The 20,218-nt window shown below is 41.3% G+C and overlaps 1 protein-coding gene across 2 annotated transcripts in view; it reads right to left on the bottom strand.

The window, feature by feature from the left end:
- The window catches only part of LOC124803019 (E3 ubiquitin-protein ligase rnf8-like), a 121,493-nt gene that overhangs the window by 23,710 nt on the left and 77,565 nt on the right, over positions 1-20,218 (bottom strand). For both annotated transcript variants that reach the window (XM_047264125.1, XM_047264126.1), the window contains exons 8-10: positions 13,715-13,947; positions 8,016-8,220; positions 6,045-6,246 (exon numbers count right to left, since the gene is read on the bottom strand). In XM_047264125.1, coding sequence (XP_047120081.1) covers positions 6,045-6,246; positions 8,016-8,220; positions 13,715-13,947 — 640 coding nt within the window. The remainder of the gene's footprint in view (positions 1-6,044; positions 6,247-8,015; positions 8,221-13,714; positions 13,948-20,218) is intronic.

Here is a 20,218-nt window from a genome sequence, read left to right as displayed (position 1 = left end):
CGGTTGTAGACTGGGAGACTCAAACGTTCATAACGGGTGGCACGGACAAAGAATCCAGTGATATTTTTTTGAGTGCTTTATCTGAAAACAACCTTGAGCAGTTAAACAGAGAACCGACTCGTAGTGATAACATATTAGACCTTCTGGTGACAAACAGACCCGAACTATTTGAAACAGTTAACGCAGAACAGGGAATCAGCGATCATAAAGTGGTTACTGCATCGATGATTTCAGCCGTAAATAGAAATATTAAAAAAGGTAGGAAGATTTTTCTGTTTAGCAAAAGTGACAAAAGACAGATTACAGAGTACCTGACGGCTCAACACAAAAGTTTTGTCTCAAGTACAGATAGTGTTGAGGATCAGTGGACAAAGTTTAAAACCATCGTACAATATGCGTTAGATGAGTATGTGCCAAGCAAGGTCGTAAGAGAGGGAAAAGAGCCATTGTTGTACAACAACCGAGTTAGGAAACTGCTGTGGAAGCAAAGGGAACTTCACAGCAAACCTAAACATAGCCAAAGCCTTGCAGACAAACAAAAATTACGCAAAGCGAAATGTAGTGTGAGGAGGGCTAAGCGAGAGGCGTTCAATGAATTCGAAAGTAAAGTTCTATGTACTGACTTGGCAGAAAATCCTAAGAAATTTTGGTCTTATGTAAAGCGGTAGGTGGCTCAAAACAAAATGTCCAGACACTCTGTGACCAAAATGGTACTGAAACAGAGGATGACAGACTAAACGCCGAAATACTAAATGTCTTTTTCCAAAGCTGTTTCACAGAGGAAGTCTGCACTGTAGTTCCTTCTCTAGATTGTCGCACAGATGACAAAATGGTAGATATCGAAATAGACGACAGAGGGATAGGGAAACAACTAAAATCGCTCAAAAGAGGAAAGGCTGCTGGACCTGATGGGATACCAGTTCAATTTTACACAGAGTACGCGAAGGAACTTGGCCCTCTTCTTGCAGCGGTGTACCGTAGGTCTCTAGAAGAGCGTAGCGTTCCAAGCGATTGGAAAAGGGCACATGTCATCTTCGTTTTCAAGAAGGGACGTCGAACAGATGTGCAGAACTATAGACCTATATCTCTAACATCGATCAGTTGTAGAATTTTGGAACACGTACTATGTTCGAGTATAATGGCTTTTCTGGAGACTAGAAATCTACTCTGTAGGAATCAGCATGGGTTTCGAAAAAGACGGTCGTGTGAAACCCAGCTCGCGCTATTCGTCCACGAGACTCAGAGGGCCATAGACATGGGTTCACAGGTAGATGTCGTGTTTCTTGACTTCCGCAAGGCATTCGATACAGTTCCCCACAATCGTTTAATGAACAAAGTAAGAGCATATGGACTATCAGACCAATTGTGTGATTGGATTGAAGAGTTCCTAGATAACAGAATGCAGCATGTCATTCTCAATGGAGAGAAGTCTTCCGAAGTAAGAGTGATTTCAGGTGTGTCGCAGAGGAGTGTCATAGGACCGTTGCTATTCACAATATACATAAGTGACCTTGTGGATGACATCGGAAGTTCACTGAGGCTTTTTGCAGATGATGCTGTGGTGTATCGAGAGGTTGTAACAATGGAAAATTGTACTGAAATGCAGGAGGATCTGCAGCGAATAGACACATGGTGCAGAGAATGGCAATTGAATCTCAATGTAGACAAGTGTAATGTGCTGCGAATACATAGATAGTTCCCTTATCATTTAACTACAAAATAGCAGGTCAGCAACTGGAAGCAGTTAATTCCATAAATTATCTGGGAGTACGCATTAGGAGTGATTTAAAGTGGAATGATCATATAAAGTTGATCGTCGGTAAAGCAGATGCCAGACTGAGATTCATTGGAAGAATCCTAAGGAAATGCAATCCGAAAACAAAGGAAGTCTGTTACAGTACGCTTGTTCGCCCACTGCTTTAATACTGCTCAACAGTGTGGGATCCATACCAGATAGGATTGATAGAAGAGATAGAGAAGAACGGAGAGCAGCGCGCTTCGTTACAAGATCATTTAATAATCGCGAAAGCGTTACGGAGATGATAGATAAACTCCAGTGGAAGACTCTGCGGGAGAGACGCTCAGTAGCTCGGTTCGGGCTTTTGTTAAAGTTTTGAGAACATACCTTCACCGAAGAGTCAAGCAGTATATTGCTCGCTCCTACGTATATCTCGCGAAGAGACCATGAGGATAAAATCAGGAGAGATTAGAGCCCAAACAGAAGCATACCGACAATCCTTTCCATGAACAATACGAGACTGGAATAGAAGGGAGAACCAATAGAGGTACTCAGGGTACCCTCCGCTACACACCGTCAGGTGGCTTGCGGAGTATGGATGTAGATGTAGATGTAGAGTTCCCAATGACCCACAGCTCATCAGGTATAGACAGCAAGCATATGCAAACTGTACTGCTTATATGGAAGAATGTGAAAGAAACACGAATTAGAAGAAATGCAAAAAGAGGAAGAAAGCCAAATGTGATACAATATTGCAGAGCCTGTGTTATTCTGATTCTGATGCAAAGTTCCTTTGGACAGGACATGCATGCATTCCATTCTACAGCTGATGGTTGTCATTATTCGCAATTGTGAAAGCATTTAATGCAAAACCAAAGGCATCCTGAAGAGAAGATTTGAAATGTGAAAAACAGTAAAAAATCAAATGACTATGAGATAGCTGCTCTGAAAGAAAAGAAATAACACTCAACTGTCTATGGAGGCACAAGAAGCAGCTCTCTCTCAAGCCTCATCTGAACTGAAGAAAGCACTAAAAAAACTAAAATAAAATAAATTATTTAAAGATAGCAAAAGTGGTCTAGGATATGACTGAGGGTGTGGAAATCATGCAAGCGGAAGAAAGGGAGGTGGAAACCATTGACAAAAATCTCGAGGAAAGAAAATCTAATAGGATTACTACTTTGTTTGTTGCTAATATTCTTAATAAACAATAATCTAAAAAAAATTTTGTTTATCTCTTTCCAGTACTGAAATGTACAATGTTATTACCTGTAAAAATGTGATGAATGTTTTGTTTTTGAATTACGATTACCAATCTCGAATTACCAATGTAATTGCATATACACTCCTGGAAATTGAAATAAGAACACCGTGAATTCATTGTCCCAGGAAGGGGAAACTTTATTGACACATTCCTGGGGTCAGATACATCACATGATCACACTGACAGAACCACAGGCACATAGACACAGGCAACAGAGCATGCACAATGTCGGCACTAGTACAGTCTATATCCACCTTTCGCAGCAATGCAGGCTGCTATTCTCCCATGGAGACGATCGTAGAGATGCTGGATGTAGTCCTGTGGAACGGCTTGCCATGCCATTTCCACCTGGCGCCTCAGTTGGACCAGCGTTCGTGCTGGACGTGCAGACCGCGTGAGACGACGCTTCATCCAGTCCCAAACATGCTCAATGGGGGACAGATCCGGAGATCTTGCTGGCCAGGGTAGTTGACTTACATCTTCTAGAGCACGTTGGGTGGCACGGGATACATGCGGACGTGCATTGTCCTGTTGGAACAGCAAGCTCCCTTGCCGGGCTAGGAATGGTAGAACGATGGGTTCGATGACGGTTTGGATGTACCGTGCACTATTCAGTGTCCCCTCGACGATCACCAGTGGTGTACGGCCAGTGTAGGAGATCGCTCCCCACACCATGATGCCGGGTGTTGGCCCTGTGTGCCTCGGTCGTATGCAGTCCTGATTGTGGCGCTCACCTGCACGGCGCCAAACACGCATACGACCATCATTGGCACCAAGGCAGAAGCGACTCTCATCGCTGAAGACGACACGTCTCCATTCGTCCCTCCATTCACGCCTGTTGCGACACCACTGGAGGCGGGCTGCACGATGTTGGGGCGTGAGCGGAAGACGGCCTAACGGTGTGCGGGACCGTAGCCCAGCTTCATGGAGACGGTTGCGAATGGTCCTCGCCGATACCCCAGGAGCAACAGTGTCCCTAATTTGTTGGGAAGTGGCGGTGCGGTCCCCTACAGCACTGCGTAGGATCCTACGGTCTTGGCGTGCATCCGTGCGTCGCTGCGGTCCGGTCCCAGGTCGACGGGCACGTGCACCTTCCGCCGACCACTGGCGACAACATCGATGTACTGTGGAGACCTCACGCCCCACGTGTTGAGCAATTCGGCGGTACGTCCACCCGGCCTCCCGCATGCCCACTATACGCCCTCGCTCAAAGTCTGTCAACTGCGCATACGGTTCACGTCCACGCTGTCGCGGCATGCTACCAGTGTTAAAGACTGCGATGGAGCTCCGTATGCCACGGCAAACTGGCTGACACTGACGGCGGCGGTGCACAAATGCTGCGCAGCTAGCGCCATTCGATGGCCAACACCGCGGTTCCTGGTGTGTCCGCTGTGCCGTGCGTGTGATCATTGCTTGTACAGCCCTCTCGCAGTGTCCGGAGCAAGTATGGTGGGTCTGACACACCGGTGTCAATGTGTTCTTTTTTCCATTTCCAGGAGTGTATTAATAAAGCTGTATGAAGGAAGAAAACAACTGTACTCCATATGGGACCACAAAAGAAATTTATCATGGTCTTAAGAGCCCTTTTTGGTAGAGTATTATCAAAAATAATAACAATTAGTTTGTGACACCTTCTTATTGAAATGTAAGGGGCAGTAAAATTAAAAAAGTGACAGATGGAAAAAAGTAGGGCCATGTATTGCAGTTACATTCTTCTGCATAAAAGTTAGTTGATCTCCCTTGAGATACTGCTGAGACTACACAACCACCAATGTAGTCCAATTTAACTCTGTTTAGTGGGATTGGTTCACCACAGTGCTACACTCTCCAACTGGTTGCTCTCCCCTTGGGTGCAACCCTGCCTAAGGAATGGTCCCCGTGCATGGAGGTCGTTACCCAGAGTCCTCGTATTATCAACAAGGTGAATATGAACTGCTCAGCATTTTTGGGAAACATTGTGTTCCCTGCACAGTCATGAGGCTACTACTATATGGATACCTGATGACCCCCAACACAGACTGGTTACCATGCTGGGTGTTTGGCAACCTTCCCGAAACAACCCTCACAACTAAAAAATTTCGAAAACAAAGCGGAGGTCAAATGTGGTAATGTGAGACATCCGTAAATAATATTAAAATGGTGTATAATAATAAAAAGTGAGTAACCTAAAGCAAGAACTGGAAATTGTCGAATAGGACATCTGTTGAAGGTTAAGTTGAAAAGAAAGAAACAGCAAAAAGAACAGCTAGACAGGAAAAAAGAAATGTCACAATGGCTCAGGACCCCATGCCCACCATTTACATATTGACAAAAAGAGTTGCAAGCTCCAATGGGGGCCTTAGATTATGCTCTAGGATTCTCCAACAAATTGATGTCAGTGAAATTATTTTGTATATCTGTGTATAAGATCTGAATATAATAGAAGGAAACATTCCACGTGGGAAAAATATATCTAAAAACAAAGATGCTGTAACTTACCAAACGAAAGCGTTGGTATGTTGATAGAGACAATAAAAAACACACACACACACAAATTTCAAGCTTTCGCAACCCAAGGTTGCTTCATCAGGAAAGAGGGAAGGAGAGGGAAAGACGAAAGGATGTGGGTTTTAAGGGAAAGGGTAAGGAGTCATTCCAATCCCGGGAGCGGAAAGACTTACCTTAGGGGGAAAAAAAGGACAGGTATACACTTGCACACATAAGATCTTTTATCTTTTTATGACACATTGAAATTCAACACCCGTTAGCATCAACCTTTAACGACATCAAATTAATATGCGAATATTTTGTATGAACATATACGTCTATCCCTTAGACTAACTAGAAGGCTTATAAAATGCACACTCATCACCAGCCACACCTCTATAACACTAGGGTCCAAAAAGTAAATGAATGTCAAGGAAAACTGCGTCTACCCATGGGAAGAATATAAATTTAATATATAAATTTGTTCACTTAGTGTTTGTATAAATGAATTCACTTAGTATCTGTTAAAAAATCTAAACAACAGTAATTAAAGCTAAACTGAAGATGAATACTTACAAATGTACAGTAACTATTTCAGCTGGGGGTGATAGTGATTCGACAACAGCAGGTAATGGCTGGCGTCGCCTTGGTCTTGGAATGCTTTCAGCTGTAGTGCGTCGAGTAGACCGTACACGCCGCCTTTCTCCACTTCCATTTCCAATTCCATTTCTGCTTCCACTTGCACCATCATTTCTATTTTTATTCTTGTCACACAAAGCTAAAATTGAAGTAAATGAGTTCATTCTCACAGCTAGGAAACGTGAGTTTAAACATTTTCTCCTTCTGCAGATTCTTCAATAACATTTTCATGCCACTTCTTTTAATAGACAGATATTGAAAAAACAGAGTTTTACTGAATGTTGGTGGTTGGTAGAAAAACGTTTTGTGTAACCACAACAAATTTATATTTCATTTATATGAAAAGCAAGTGCTTCCACTCCACATCAATCTCTTTTCGTGCGGAAGGTCGGAAATACAGGAACTGGCACAAATATGGAAAACACCATGACAAATGAATGCTTGAACATAAACACAGATGCCAGCCAAGCCTGCGGGTCGTGCTGATGTATTTGACCACAAACAGCACATGTATAGCGTCCTCAATATGATGGAAGTATCAGCCGTGGTCAGAACAGTGTTCTGTGAAATTGTGAGTGCTTATGTCAAAGCTAAGCTACTTCAAACATGGGCTAATTATTGGTGCTTGTTCAGCAGGTGCTTTCATAACCGAAGCAACCAAAGTGTTTGGTGTCTCAACAGGAACCACATCGAACATTTATACCGCATACAGGAAAAGGGAAAAAACATCATCCACAAACTCACAATGCGGACGAGAGAGAGAGAGAGAGAGAGAGAGAGAGAGAGAGAGAGAGAGAGAGAGTAGAATGATTGTGACAGATGACCACTGAAGAGGATTGTGATGAAAAATATAAGAACAACAGCTGCGAAAGTCACTGCGAAACTTCATGTTGTGCCAGTGAAACCTGTCAGCACCAAAACAATACAATGGTAACTCTAAAAAAGGAAATTTCAGGGTGAACCAGAATTCCCAAATCACTCTATAGTTAATGCCTGTAACAAGAAAACATAGTGCTGAAGCCATCATGTCTGGAAAGTGTATCCAGATAGGGGAAGGGGTCACGCGAGTCAAAATCAGTGTCCATTAACCCACTCTGAAATCCCTACAAGGGGTGTACTGAAGCAACGGTCAACTGTCAAATGACATTATGCACTTTGTGATTTTTAGTAACACATGGATAACAGCAACTAAGCAGCTAATGCCAGGGAGCTGGTGATGAATGGGAAAGGGGAGGTGTGACTTGACAAACAGAACTATTCTCAACATTTACATTCTATAAATCAACGTTAGAAATGAAAAATCAGTCTAACAGCAAGAACTATGAAATGGCTTCCTTAGAACTTACCATAAAGGCGGAGGGAGGGAATGGACCTACCTCCCCACTTAGTAATTAACAAAAAATTATGGTTATTTCAGAAGCACTATGTAAACACAAAGCAATATTATAATCTCAGAGGATTTGCTTAAATTAATGTATACATGAAAACATTAAGAGCGAACAAACTGCACAACTTCTTGAAAAATATGGAAATTAACAGCTACATAAGTATTGTTCCTGATAACTTCTTGTCTTGGAAGTTAACGTACCTTTGCACAAGTAAAAAATGGTTGCTTGAGAGGTAACGTACCTTCAGTGCACAAAGAGAAAAATGGAAGGTATAAAATTTAAAGCAGACTCTCTGTTCAAATAACAAAAGTAAAAACTTTTACACTAAACTATGTCACTCTCAGTCCCTCTAAAACAATGAAGCCATACTTGCTCTTGTGGCCTGTGTGTTCACAGTTAAAAGTTTAAACATGAATTATGTTGAGAAACATGTCTATTGCAAAATATATCTTCACAGAAATAAGAGAAAGCCAAGACCACACAAAAAGTTGAACATATAATAATAATTCAAAGTATGTACCTTGTCTTTCATCTTTTAACTCCTGTCTCCTCTTCTTCATATCATCCGAAAGGTTTTCCACCATCTTGTTTATAAAATTATCAAGTGAAAGTGACCTGAACTCTGCAGAAATTGGCTTCCTGCAGACAGGGCAATCCTTTTTCTTTTTTTTCCACTCACTTATGCAAAACTTACAGAATGTGTGATTGCACGTTAAAGTTGTAGCCTAAGGAAAAAAAAAAAATCCATATAAAGTATCACCAAATGGCAGACTCTCCTTACTGTATTTATTTACAATTATCTCTCCACCCAAAGACATAAGTAAACTTTGTTTGATCACAGCAAGTAGTTATTTTAAACCTTTAATGACTCTGTTACAGTTTATTTCATTCATTTACTGGTTGTGTTCTGTAGGTTATATGAAGAACCTTCAGCAAAAGTGAAACGAGTCAAGGTGACTCAGCTATTACAAATAGCATTAATAACTAACTGCCATTTAATTGCCACATAATATTTATGCTTACTCAAACTAACAAAGTTTAATGTAACAAAATCAACAGCAAAATCAAAACAGTGGAGATTGAAAAATGTGCTGCTTTAAATGTATTTACTGGTTGATGTTTATCCCTTACTGCTAGATTAATGGTAATGAGCACAATGATACTCATCTTAGAATAAGATTTATCAGTGTGCAGTAAGAACAGAATCCCATTAACAATGACAGTTCCTACTTGACACACACCTCATAAAATTTTCAATTCCTGAATTAAAAAAAGTCAATTTGCAGAAGTGATTTTTTCATTTTGTACTTTAATTTATATAGGGATTCACAATTTCATCCTATATGTCAGATAGAAGCTGAAGCTGCTGGGAGAACTTCATTCCAGATTCCCTATTCTGAAGCTCTGGAAAAGGACACACTGTCAATATGGCAATCATTTTTTTTTCTGCCTTTTACTGTGATTTATTTAATCATTTTATCTCAATACAATTATAATTAGCAATGAACACTATTAAGGAGTAAATGTGCTGGAAAGTTTGTAAGAACACCCCAGTCTTTGAAGAGGCCTCTCCGAGGTCTTTGGTTACAAACTTAACACACTGTTACTGCGCAGTTTAACCAGATAAATACTTCCTTTACTTTAGCCCAAATGATAATTCCAAAAGACAACAGAGAGCGAATGTATGCAAAATCAGCCAGGACCCTGGCATTTTGCTTTTAAGAAAACACAGCTACACTCATCTCAACATTTTTTAAACAAATCAAGCATTTCAATCTGACATGTCTATCTCTGTGTTGGCTCCATTTCCGCGCATAACCTCCAAAGAATTTTACACAGAATTTCTTTTAGCACCTGACCTACACCTATTTCTGATACCAGAAGGTCATTTTATTTATTTCAAAATGTATAGTAACACTTTTCACAAGATCAAGACTTGTTCTGTTTGTGTGAACCAGTTGTAGATCCATTTGGCTATTGCCTAGGCTGTGCCTAGTTTCTGAGATTGAGTATTAATATGCTTGTGTCATCAGTGAACATTACCTTTTTGAACAATCTGTAAAAATACTGGAAGCACATTAATGTAAGTTAGAAACAGGAGAAGATCTGACATTATCCTTGTAGGACTTGATTTTTTATGTTTGCCATTAAGAGTTTAGTATTATTCTTGTGGTGTAGTCAGTCAATGTGGTTCACTGCTTTCCATTCTCCACATAAAAAGGAGCCATTAATCTCACAATGTACTGGCATACCTCTCACAATGTACTGGCATACCAACTAGAATATCATGGCTAGTGAACTAAAAGGCTTGGCAAGGTCACATAATATATCAATAATTTAGCTACTGATGCTTTATCTATTATATCATTGTCGTTCTCTTTCTATAGACAATATTTTACCAAATCCTGTACTGTCAAGCAGTTACAAAGTTGTGTTTTTAAAAAGTGTGTATTCTATAGGAGGTCACTTTCTCACTTTTTTTCTTTCCTTTTTCTTTATTTTTTGGGAAAAAAAGAGGACTTGAAAGAATTAAATGAATCTGTAAGTGATTTGTTTGTATCCATTTTTATAGCTGAATGTCATTACCAGATATTTAAATCACTCAAGGAATAGATCATAAACCACTGACTGATAACAAAGATGGTTCAACAGCTGTCTGATCAATTCAAAAATAGAATTTTAATTACTTGGCTGCTTGATTAGTTGACTAGGGTGGGGTCAAAACAACAACGTCATTGGTCCCATGATAGAATGTGGCAGAGACTAAGGAAGGAACAACACAAACAGCAAAGTCCAGTCAACAGGAAGGGAAAACAGGCAAACAAAAAGGTAAAAGGAACATAAGGGCAGCAGAAAGAGGAAAGAACAGGAGGGAGTGGGGGGAAACAGGGTGAGCATGGGTGTCGGAGCATCAGCACCACCACTGTCCCATCCCGATCCCCACACCGTACCATGATCACGACACAATGGGGACAATACCAAGGGAAGAAGAAACAAGGCAAGACAAAACAAAACTGTACAAAAGACAAGATGAAAGAAAAGGGAAAAGGGAAGAGAACCTGGCTGGTGAGGGCACAAAGCCAAGGCCTCCATAACCAATGCCAACACTGAGGGACTCAAATTCCAGAGAAATTAAACCTTAAAGGACAAACCACTTTGGCAAAGAAAAATGAGGAAGGATGTAACCATGCAAGGGTCGTCTGCTAACAACCTGGGCAAGGAAGGAAGGAGGGTATACTCAGAGCGTTGGGCCAACAGGTGGGGACAGTCCAGCAAAATATGGATCATCATGAGGGGAGTACCGCAACTCATCCATATACACAGACCAGAGGAGACCAATGGTCCGATGGAAGCCACAAGTAAATAATAATAATAATAATAATAATAATACGCAGATTGAAGAAAACTGCAACAAGATGACTGTATTTTGTAAGTGAGATATATTGGAAAAATCTGGGAATTTTTTTCCCTGTTCGTGTATACAAGCCGATTTTCCCCTCTCAGTGGAGAGAGCATATTCTGGTTCCTGTCCTTACACCTTACAAGGATCCATTGTACCTTAATAGTTACCACCGAATCAGTCTGACCAACATCCAGTGCAAGTTATGTGAACCAATGGTGGCTTGGTGGCTCAGTTGGGTCCTCAGATCTTGGGATCTTTTATCTTCTTACCAGTGTGGCTTTTGGGAGGGATGTCTCTGATTGATTCAAACTGCAGTTTCCAATCAAAGTACATAATCAATCACAGACTGTCCGTCCCGAAAGCCACACTGGTAAGAAGATAAGAGATCCCAAGATTTTAAGAGCCAATGGAGCCCATGAGCCATGGTCGGTTCAAGTAACTTGCAGGAGATACAGGTCAGACTGACTGGCTAGTAACTATTAAGGTACAATGGATCCTTGCCAGGCTGAAAGACAGGAATCAGAATACGCTCTGTCCATTGAGAGGGGAGAATTGGGGTGTACACATGAACACGTAAAAAAAATTTCCAGATTTTTCCCAGATATTATGCTTAAAAAATACTGTTTTTCTGGGTGAAAACACACTTTTTCCGTGTTAAGTGACAGCAGCTTTCCCGAAGATTTTCCCTTGGAACTGTACAAGTTATCAATCCTTTCAATGGTCTATACTACAAATTGCCCTACCATATGGACTGGCTACAAGTGCTGGTGACCTAGGGAGGGGCAGAGGCGGCCTACGGTGGGAAAAGGAAGAGGCAAGGTATCCACACTGTAGTTGCTAGGGAGGGAGTTGTTCTTCCCCAAATGGCTCACAGTACAGAATAAAAAATTAGAAGTGGTGGTCAAACCCCCAAAGGGGGACCAAACATGTAGGATGAAAAGAAGAGGGCAGAGAGGAAGGAATGAGGACTGGGAGGGAGGGGCACTGGGAAGGAAATGCAGCCTGGGAAGGAAGAATCGGGCACAACAGCTCGGGGGGCCAGTGAACAACATGTGCAAACTCACGAAAGAACCATGAGCCCCCTGAAGGGAATTGTGATACATAGCAACAGAGACTATTACAGGCAAAATAAATGCCACATTTTAGTGACACAGTAGCCTGTTTTTAATTGCTAATTTTTTTAAATTATGTCAGTCATGTGAATATTGTAGTAACTCTAAAGACATCTCAATTTAGATGTTTATTAACAAGTGCAATGATTGTTACATATGTGAGGAAACTGCTGGCCAGTACCTTCAATGTGTTGTAGCTTGTACTCCACCTGTAACTACATAAGTCAATTTTATTAGCCTGTTTTTGTTTATCGTTTAATAATAATTCAGACAGTTTGTTTCATTCTCAGAGCATTTAAATTTTTGTGTACAGTAGTTGCGAGTTGTTTTCTGATGACAAATTAGAAAGTCTTACAATACTTGCTTTGAGTTAGTGTCTACCTGCTGTTACAGCTTATCCTCTGGACTAAGCATGTTTTTCTCACTCAAGCACAAAATATTTATATTCCACTTGTTATTTATTCCTTGCCCTGATTATATTTTGTTATCATTTGTTTGTTGTTTGGGGGAGATGGATTCAAAATGTTGAGAAAACATCTTTGAGAGAGAGAGAGAGAGAGAGAGAGAGAGAGAGAGAGAGAGAGAGAGAGAGAGAGAAATTTTTCAACAACATGGTTTGCTTTGTAAATCTCTTCCCAGTGTTCATTGCAAAAACTTTCTCCAAACATCATGCCTCAATCACTAACAATATTAATTTGACCCTCAACTATTCTGATGTGAACCTGGCTGCATTTACTTTACACTGGCACAGCAGTTGGGTTGGGGCAAGAGGTTGTTCTGGTGAAGGGAGCGAGGAGAGGATGGCAGAGAGCAAGATACTATTTTAGACAAAATCACTAAAGATAGAGCACAAATTCAGATTAATGGAAGGGAAGGGAAGGGAAGGGAAGGGAAGGGAAGGGAAGGGAAGGGAAGGGAAGGGAAGGGAAGGGAAGGGAAGGGAAGGGAAGGGAAGGGAAGGGAAGGAAATCGGCCACATCTTCTTCAAATCAATCATCCCAGTATTTGACTTGGACAATTTAGGGAAACCATTGGAAACTGAAATTTGGTTGGTTGAATGGGCAATATAACAACCTCCTCATTGGCAATGCAACATACTAATCACTGCTTCATCAAATCTTTTGCCCATGAAATAATTTAGTTCCATGTATAAACTGTTTCGTAAGGGTTGTGACAGTCAGAATACAAATTAAGCAACTAATTCTGCAATCAGGCCCTTAGGAACACGCACTGTTAACCATTTGCTATGTCATTAATTGCCTAAGGTGACACTGGATGGGGTATGGAGCAGGGTGTAGTAAGCACATTGCTCTCCCAAATATTGTCAGCTTTGCACACCCTTGAGCCACTACTCATTCAAGCAAGTCCTCAACTGGCCTCATGATCCTGGGTACATCCCTTTTTCATCTTACCAAGGAGAAATCCTTAGCAGTACCGGGAACTGAAACCAGATCCTCAACATAGCACTCCGATATCCTATGGAGGCAGACTGTCAATCTGAAAAAATTCTTTAAAACGTTTCTTAAAACTAAGAACTGATATTATGTAATCTTCGGCACAATTTGTGACAATTTCAATTCCATTACAAAATTCTGATCAGGGTTAACTATGAAACATACTGACTCATACAAGTTGGCAGTAATATATCAACCAGTACAGTAAAGTGATTAAAAAAAAAAGGCCTGAACGAAAATTAATACTTACAGCCACAAACAACTCATTGCATATACTACATTGCAGTTCTGTTTCCATCAGTTCTCCAAAATTGTGCAAAATTTCTTCTCGTGCCTGGAGTGTATTAACAGAAGCTGACTGCACAGCTTCACTTAATTCCTTTTCTAACATTTCTCTTTTCTGATCAACAATGATTAAATTCTGTTTCACTTTCTCTAATTCCTCAGTTAGTTTCCCAACATCTTCTTTTGCTTCTGATTTCTCTGGAAAGATAAGCAGCAAATTGTCTTCAGTAAATCACATCAAACTTTTTAACATTTCTCACAAATTCAGCAAGGTACTTATCAAAATATTGCCACATTATTGTGTATTATCATTGATTATTGTCGATGTCCCTACACTTGCTACCAATCTTGGTTTCTTTCACTGTTATGTGTATTCCAGCATGCAATACATTTACGTGTGCAGCCCGTAACTTTGCAACATCCTTAATATATCCGCAACTAATATTATAACAAAATCTACATTTTCAAAGAATTCTTACTTTCACTGGCACACACACAAACATGACCTAGGGATCAGATCACCTGCCAGAACAGCAGGAACAGGTTGAAGGGAGTGGGAACTGGTCAAAGGAGAGAGGGGCAGGACCAATTCCTCAAGGGGGCAGCCATGGTCACAGGGTGCGGGGAGGAGGGGGTTGTGGTGGTGGAAGGTGCAGGGTTGAGGGGGCGGAGGAGACAGGAATGGTCGACGGTGAGGTGGGACCTGGATAAGATGTGTTGTTATGCCCACATAAAAACTACGCACATTAATTACAGCCCTATTAGTAGACAATATGACTGCTTTTACAAGTGGATCAGATAGGAAATGACTGTGATAACTGTGCAACATGTGGCGGCAAAGTGTTTTGGCAAGTGGGTCCAGAGTGGAAATATTCATGGGGTACAAGATTGTAAGCAAGAGTTGCACATTAATGGACTATGAACATGTGTCGGATGAGTGGGCTGTGGAACAACACTACTGAATTTTCATGACACCATCTGATGCAATACTCTAAAACCTTTGGATAAGACTCAAACTCCACTATATGATAGTAGTTGCACAAATCCATTAATGCTGGTTAAAAAACTGATAGAGCAGCACTCGTAGTTTTACACACATAAACTTGCTAGGGCCCCCCCCCCCTCCCCAATAAACCGTGGACCTTGCCATTGGTGTGGAGGCTTGCACGCCCCAGTGACAGATAGTCATACTTAACGTGCAACCACAATGGAGGAGTGTCTGTTGAGAGGCCAGGCAAATGTGGGGTTCCTGAAGAGGGACAGCAGCCTTTTCAGTAGTTGCAGGGGCAACAGTCTGGATGATTGACTGATCTGGTCTTGTAACATTAACCAAAATGGCCTTGTCCTGGTACTGCAAACAGCTGAAAGCAAGGGGAAACTACAGCCACAATTTTTCCCACGGGTACGCAGATTTACTGTATGGTTAAATAATGATGGGTAACATATTCCAGAGGAAAAATAGTCCTCCATTCGGATCTCCAGGCAGAGACTAGTCAGGAGGACATTGTTATCAGAAGAAACAAAACTGGAATTCTACGGATCGGAGTGTGGAATGTCAGGTCCCTTAATCGGGCAGGTAGGTTAGAAAATTTGAAATGGGAAACGGATAGGTTAAAGTTAGATATAGTGGGAATTAGTGAAGTTCGGTGGAAGGATGAACAAGACAAGGGTAGCGGAGTATGTTTGGAGTGCACATGGGAGTTTTTTAGGTTAGAGAATTTCCTCCCTAGGCCCGACAAGACACCTCCTGAGACGCGGCAAAGTAGGAGTAGGCAAAATGCAACAGGGAATAACAATATAAAAGTGCTAATAGTAAACTGCAGGAGCGTCTATAGAAAGGTCCAAGAACTGCTCTCATTAATAAACGGTCACAATGCCCATATAGTACTAGGGACAGAAAGTTGGCTGAAACCAGACGTAAACAGTAATGAAATCCTAAACTCAGATTGGAATGTATACCGCAGAGACAGGCTGGACAGTGAAGGGGGAGGCGTGTTTATAGCGATAAGAAGTGCAATAGTATCGAAGGAAATTGACGGGGATCCGAAATGTGAAATAATTTGGGTGAAGGTCACGGTTAAACCAGGCTCAGACATGGTAATTGGATGTCTCTATAGGCCCCCTGGCTCAGCAGCTGTTGTGGCTGAGCACCTGAAGGATAATTTGGAAAATATTTCGAGTGGATTTCCCCACCATGTTATAGTTCTGGGTGGAGATTTTAATTTTCCGGTTGTAGACTGGGAGACTCAAACGTTCATAACGGGTGGCACGGACAAAGAATCCAGTGATATTTTTTTGAGTGCTTTATCTGAAAACAACCTTGAGCAGTTAAACAGAGAACCGACTCGTAGTGATAACATATTAGACCTTCTGGTGACAAACAGACCCGAACTATTTGAAACAGTTAACGCAGAACAGGGAATCAGCGATCATAAAGTGGTTACTGCATCGATGATTTCAGCCGTAAATAGAAATATTACAAAAGGTAGGAAGATTTTTCTGTTTAGAAAAAGTGACAAAAGACAGATTACAGAGTACCTGACGGCTCAACACAAAAGTTTTGTCTCAAGTACAGATAGTGTTGAGGATCAGTGGACAAAGTTTAAAACCATCGTACAATATGCGTTAGATGAGTATGTGCCAAGCAAGGTCGTAAGAGAGGGAAAAGAGCCATCGTTGTACAACAACCGAGTTAGGAAACTGCTGTGGAAGCAAAGAGAACTTCACAGCAAACCTAAACATAGCCAAAGCCTTGCAGACAAACAAAAATTACGCAAAGCGAAATGTAGTGTGAGGAGGGCTAAGCGAGAGGCGTTCAATGAATTCGAAAGTAAAGTTCTATGTACTGACTTGGCAGAAAATCCTAAGAAATTTTGGTCTTATGTAAAGCGGTAGGTGGCTCAAAACAAAATGTCCAGACACTCTGTGACCAAAATGGTACTGAAACAGAGGATGACAGACTAAACGCCGAAATACTAAATGTCTTTTTCCAAAGCTGTTTCACAGAGGAAGACTGCACTGTAGTTCCTTCTCTAGACTGTCGCACAGATGACAAAACGGTAGATATCGAAATAGACGACAGAGGGATAGAGAAACATTTAAAATTGCTCAAAAGAGGAAAGTCCGCTGGACCTGATGGGATACCATTTCGATTTTACACAGCGTACGCGAAGGAACTTGCCCCCCTTCTTGCAGCGGTGTACCGTAGGTCTCTAGAAGAGCGTAGCATTCCAAAGGATTGTAAAAGGGCACAGGTCATCTCCGTTTTCAAGAAGGGACGTCGAACAGATGTGCAGAACTATAGACCTATATCTCTAACGTCGATCAGTTGTAGAATTTTGGAACACGTATTATGTTCGAGTATAATGACTTTTCTAGAGACTAGAAATCTACTCTGTAGGAATCAGCATGGGTTTCGAAAAAGACGGTCGTGTGAAACCCAGCTCGCGCTATTCGTCCACGAGACTCAGAGGGCCATAGACACGGGTTCACAGGTAGATGTCGTGTTTCTTGACTTCCGCAAGGCATTCGATACAGTTCCCCACAGTCGTTTAATGAACAAAGTAAGAGCATATGGACTATCAGACCAATTGTGTGATTGGATTGAAGAGTTCCTAGATAACAGAATGCAGCATGTCATTCTCAATGGAGAGAAGTCTTCCAAAGTAAGAGTGATTTCAGGTGTGTTGCATGGGAGTGTCATAGGACCGTTGCTATTCACAATATACATAAATGACCTTGTGGATGACATCGGAAGTTCACTGTGGCTTTTTGCAGATGATGCTGTGGTGTATCGAGAGGCTGTAACAATGGAAAATTGTACTGAAATGCAGGAGGATCTGCAGCGAACAGACACATAGTGCAGGGAATGGCAATTGAATCTCAATGTAGACAAGTGTAATGTGCTGCGAATACATAGAAAGATAGTTCCCTTATCATTTAGCTACAAAATAGCAGGTCAGCAACTGGAAGCAGTTAATTCCATAAATTATCTGGGAGTACGCATTAGGAGTGATTTAAAATGGAATACTCATATAAAGTTGATCGTCGGTAAAGCAGATGCCAGACTGAGATTCATTGGAAGAATCCTAAGGAAATGCAATCCAAAAACAAAGACAGTAGGTTACAGTACGCTTGTTCGCCCACTGCTTGAATACTGCTCAGCAGTGTGGGATCCGTACCAGATAGGGTTGATAGAAGAGAGAGAGAAGATCCAACGGAGAGCAGCGCGCTTCGTTACAAGATCATTTAGTAATCGCGAAAGCATTATGGAGATGATAGATAAACACCAGTGGAAGACTCTGCAGGAGAGACGCTCAGTAGGTCGGTACGGGCTTTTGTTAAAGTTTTGAGAACATACCTTCACCGAAGAGTCAAGCAGTATATTGCTCGCTCCTACGTATATCTCGCGAAGAGACCATGAGGATAAAATCAGGAGAGATTAGAGCCCAAACAGAAGCATACCGACAATCCTTTCCATGAACAATACGAGACTGGAATAGAAGGGAGAACCGATAGAGGTACTCAGGGTACCCTCCGCCACACATCGTCAGGTGGCTTGCGGAGTATGGATGTAGATGTAGAAGACTTCTGGTCAGGTGAATACAGGGTTATAAATACAAAATCAAATAGGGTTAATGCAGGAGTAGGTTTAATAATGAATTAAAAAAATATAGGAGCACGGGTAAGCTACGACGAACAGCATAGTGACCGTATTAATGTAGCCAAGGTAGACACGAAGCCTGTGCCTACCACAGCAGTAGAAGTTTCTATGTCAACTAGCTCCGCAGACAACGAAGTTGTTGTTGTTGTGGTCTTCAGTTCTGACACTGGTTTGATGCAGCTCTCCATGCTACTCTATCCTGTGCAAGTTTCTTCATCTCCCAGTACCTACTGCAACCTACATCCTTCTGAATCTGCTTAGTGTATACATCTCTTGGTCTCCCTCTACAATTTTTACCCTCCACGCTGCCCTCCAATACTAAATTGGTTATCCCTTGATGCCTCAGAACATGTCCTACCAACCGATCCCTTCTTCTTGTCAAGTTGTGCCACACAATTCTCTTCTCCCCAATCCTATTCAATACCTCCTCATTAGTTATGTGATCTACCCATCTAATCTTCAGCATTCTTCTGTAGCACCACATTTCGAAAGCTTCTATTGTCTTCTTGTCCAAACTATTTATTGTCCATGTTTCACTTCCATACATGGCTACGACGAAGAGATGCAAGAAATATATGATCAGATAAAAGAAATTATTCAGATAGTGAAGGGATATGAAAACTTAATGGTCATGGGCGACTGGAATTCAATAGTAGGAAAAGGAAAAGTAGTGGGTGAATATGGAATGGGGGGGGGGGGGGGGGGTAAGGAATGAAGGAGGAAGTCGCCTGGTAGAATTTTGCACAGAGCATAACTTAATCATAGATAACACTTGGTTCAAGAATCATGAAAGAAGGTTGCACGTGGAACCTCTTCCTGGAGACACTGTAAGATTTCAGATAGATTATATAATGGTAAGACACAGATTTAGGAACCAGGTTTTAAATTGTACGACATATCCAGGGGCAGGTGTGGATTCTGGCCATTGTAGACTCAAACTGAAGAAACTGCAAAATGATGGGAATTTAAGGAGATGGGACCTGGATAAACTGAAAGAAACTGAGGTTATAGAGAGTTTCAGAGAGAGCATTAGGGAACGACTGACAAGAACAGAGGAAAGAAATACAGTAGAAGACGAATGGCTAGTTTTGAGAGATGAAATAGTGAAGGCAGCAGAGAATCAAGTAGGTAAAAAATTAGGGCTAGTAGAAATCCTTGAATGGAAGAGATATTGAATTTAATTAACGAAAGGAGAAAATGTAAACATGCAGTAAATGATGCACGCAAAATGGGAATACAAACGTCTCAAAAATGAGATCAACAGGAAATTCAAAATGGCTAAGCAGGGATGGTTAGAGGACAAATGTAAGGATGTAGAGGCATATATCACCAGGGGTAAGATATATACTGCCTACTGGAAAATTAAACAGACCTTTGGAGAAAAGAGAACCACTTGTACGAATATCAAGAGCTCCGATGGAAAACCAGTTCTAAGCAAAGAAGGGAAAGCAGAAAGGTGGAAGGAGTACATAGAGAGTCTATACAAGGGTGATGTAGTTGAGGGCAATATTATGGAAACGGAAGAGGAGGTAGATGAAGATTAAATGGGAGAGCCAGTCCTGACAAAACTCTACCATTTGATGAGCAAGATGTATGAGACAGGCGAAATACCCTCAGACCTTAATAAGAATATAATAATCCCAAACCCAAAGAAAGAAGGTGTTGACAGATGTGAAAATTACCGAACTATCAGTTTAATAAGTCACAGCTGCAAAATACTAACACAGGTTCTTTACAGATGAATGTAAAAACTGGTAGAAGCCGTTCTTGGGGAAGATCAATGTGGATTCCGTAGAAATGTTGGAA

The sequence above is a fragment of the Schistocerca piceifrons genome, chromosome 6 (genome assembly GCF_021461385.2).
Source record: "Schistocerca piceifrons isolate TAMUIC-IGC-003096 chromosome 6, iqSchPice1.1, whole genome shotgun sequence".
NCBI lineage: Eukaryota > Metazoa > Arthropoda > Insecta > Orthoptera > Acrididae > Schistocerca > Schistocerca piceifrons.
The sequence above is the reverse complement of the archived record's forward strand: the minus strand, read 5'-3'. Positions and strand labels throughout refer to the sequence as shown.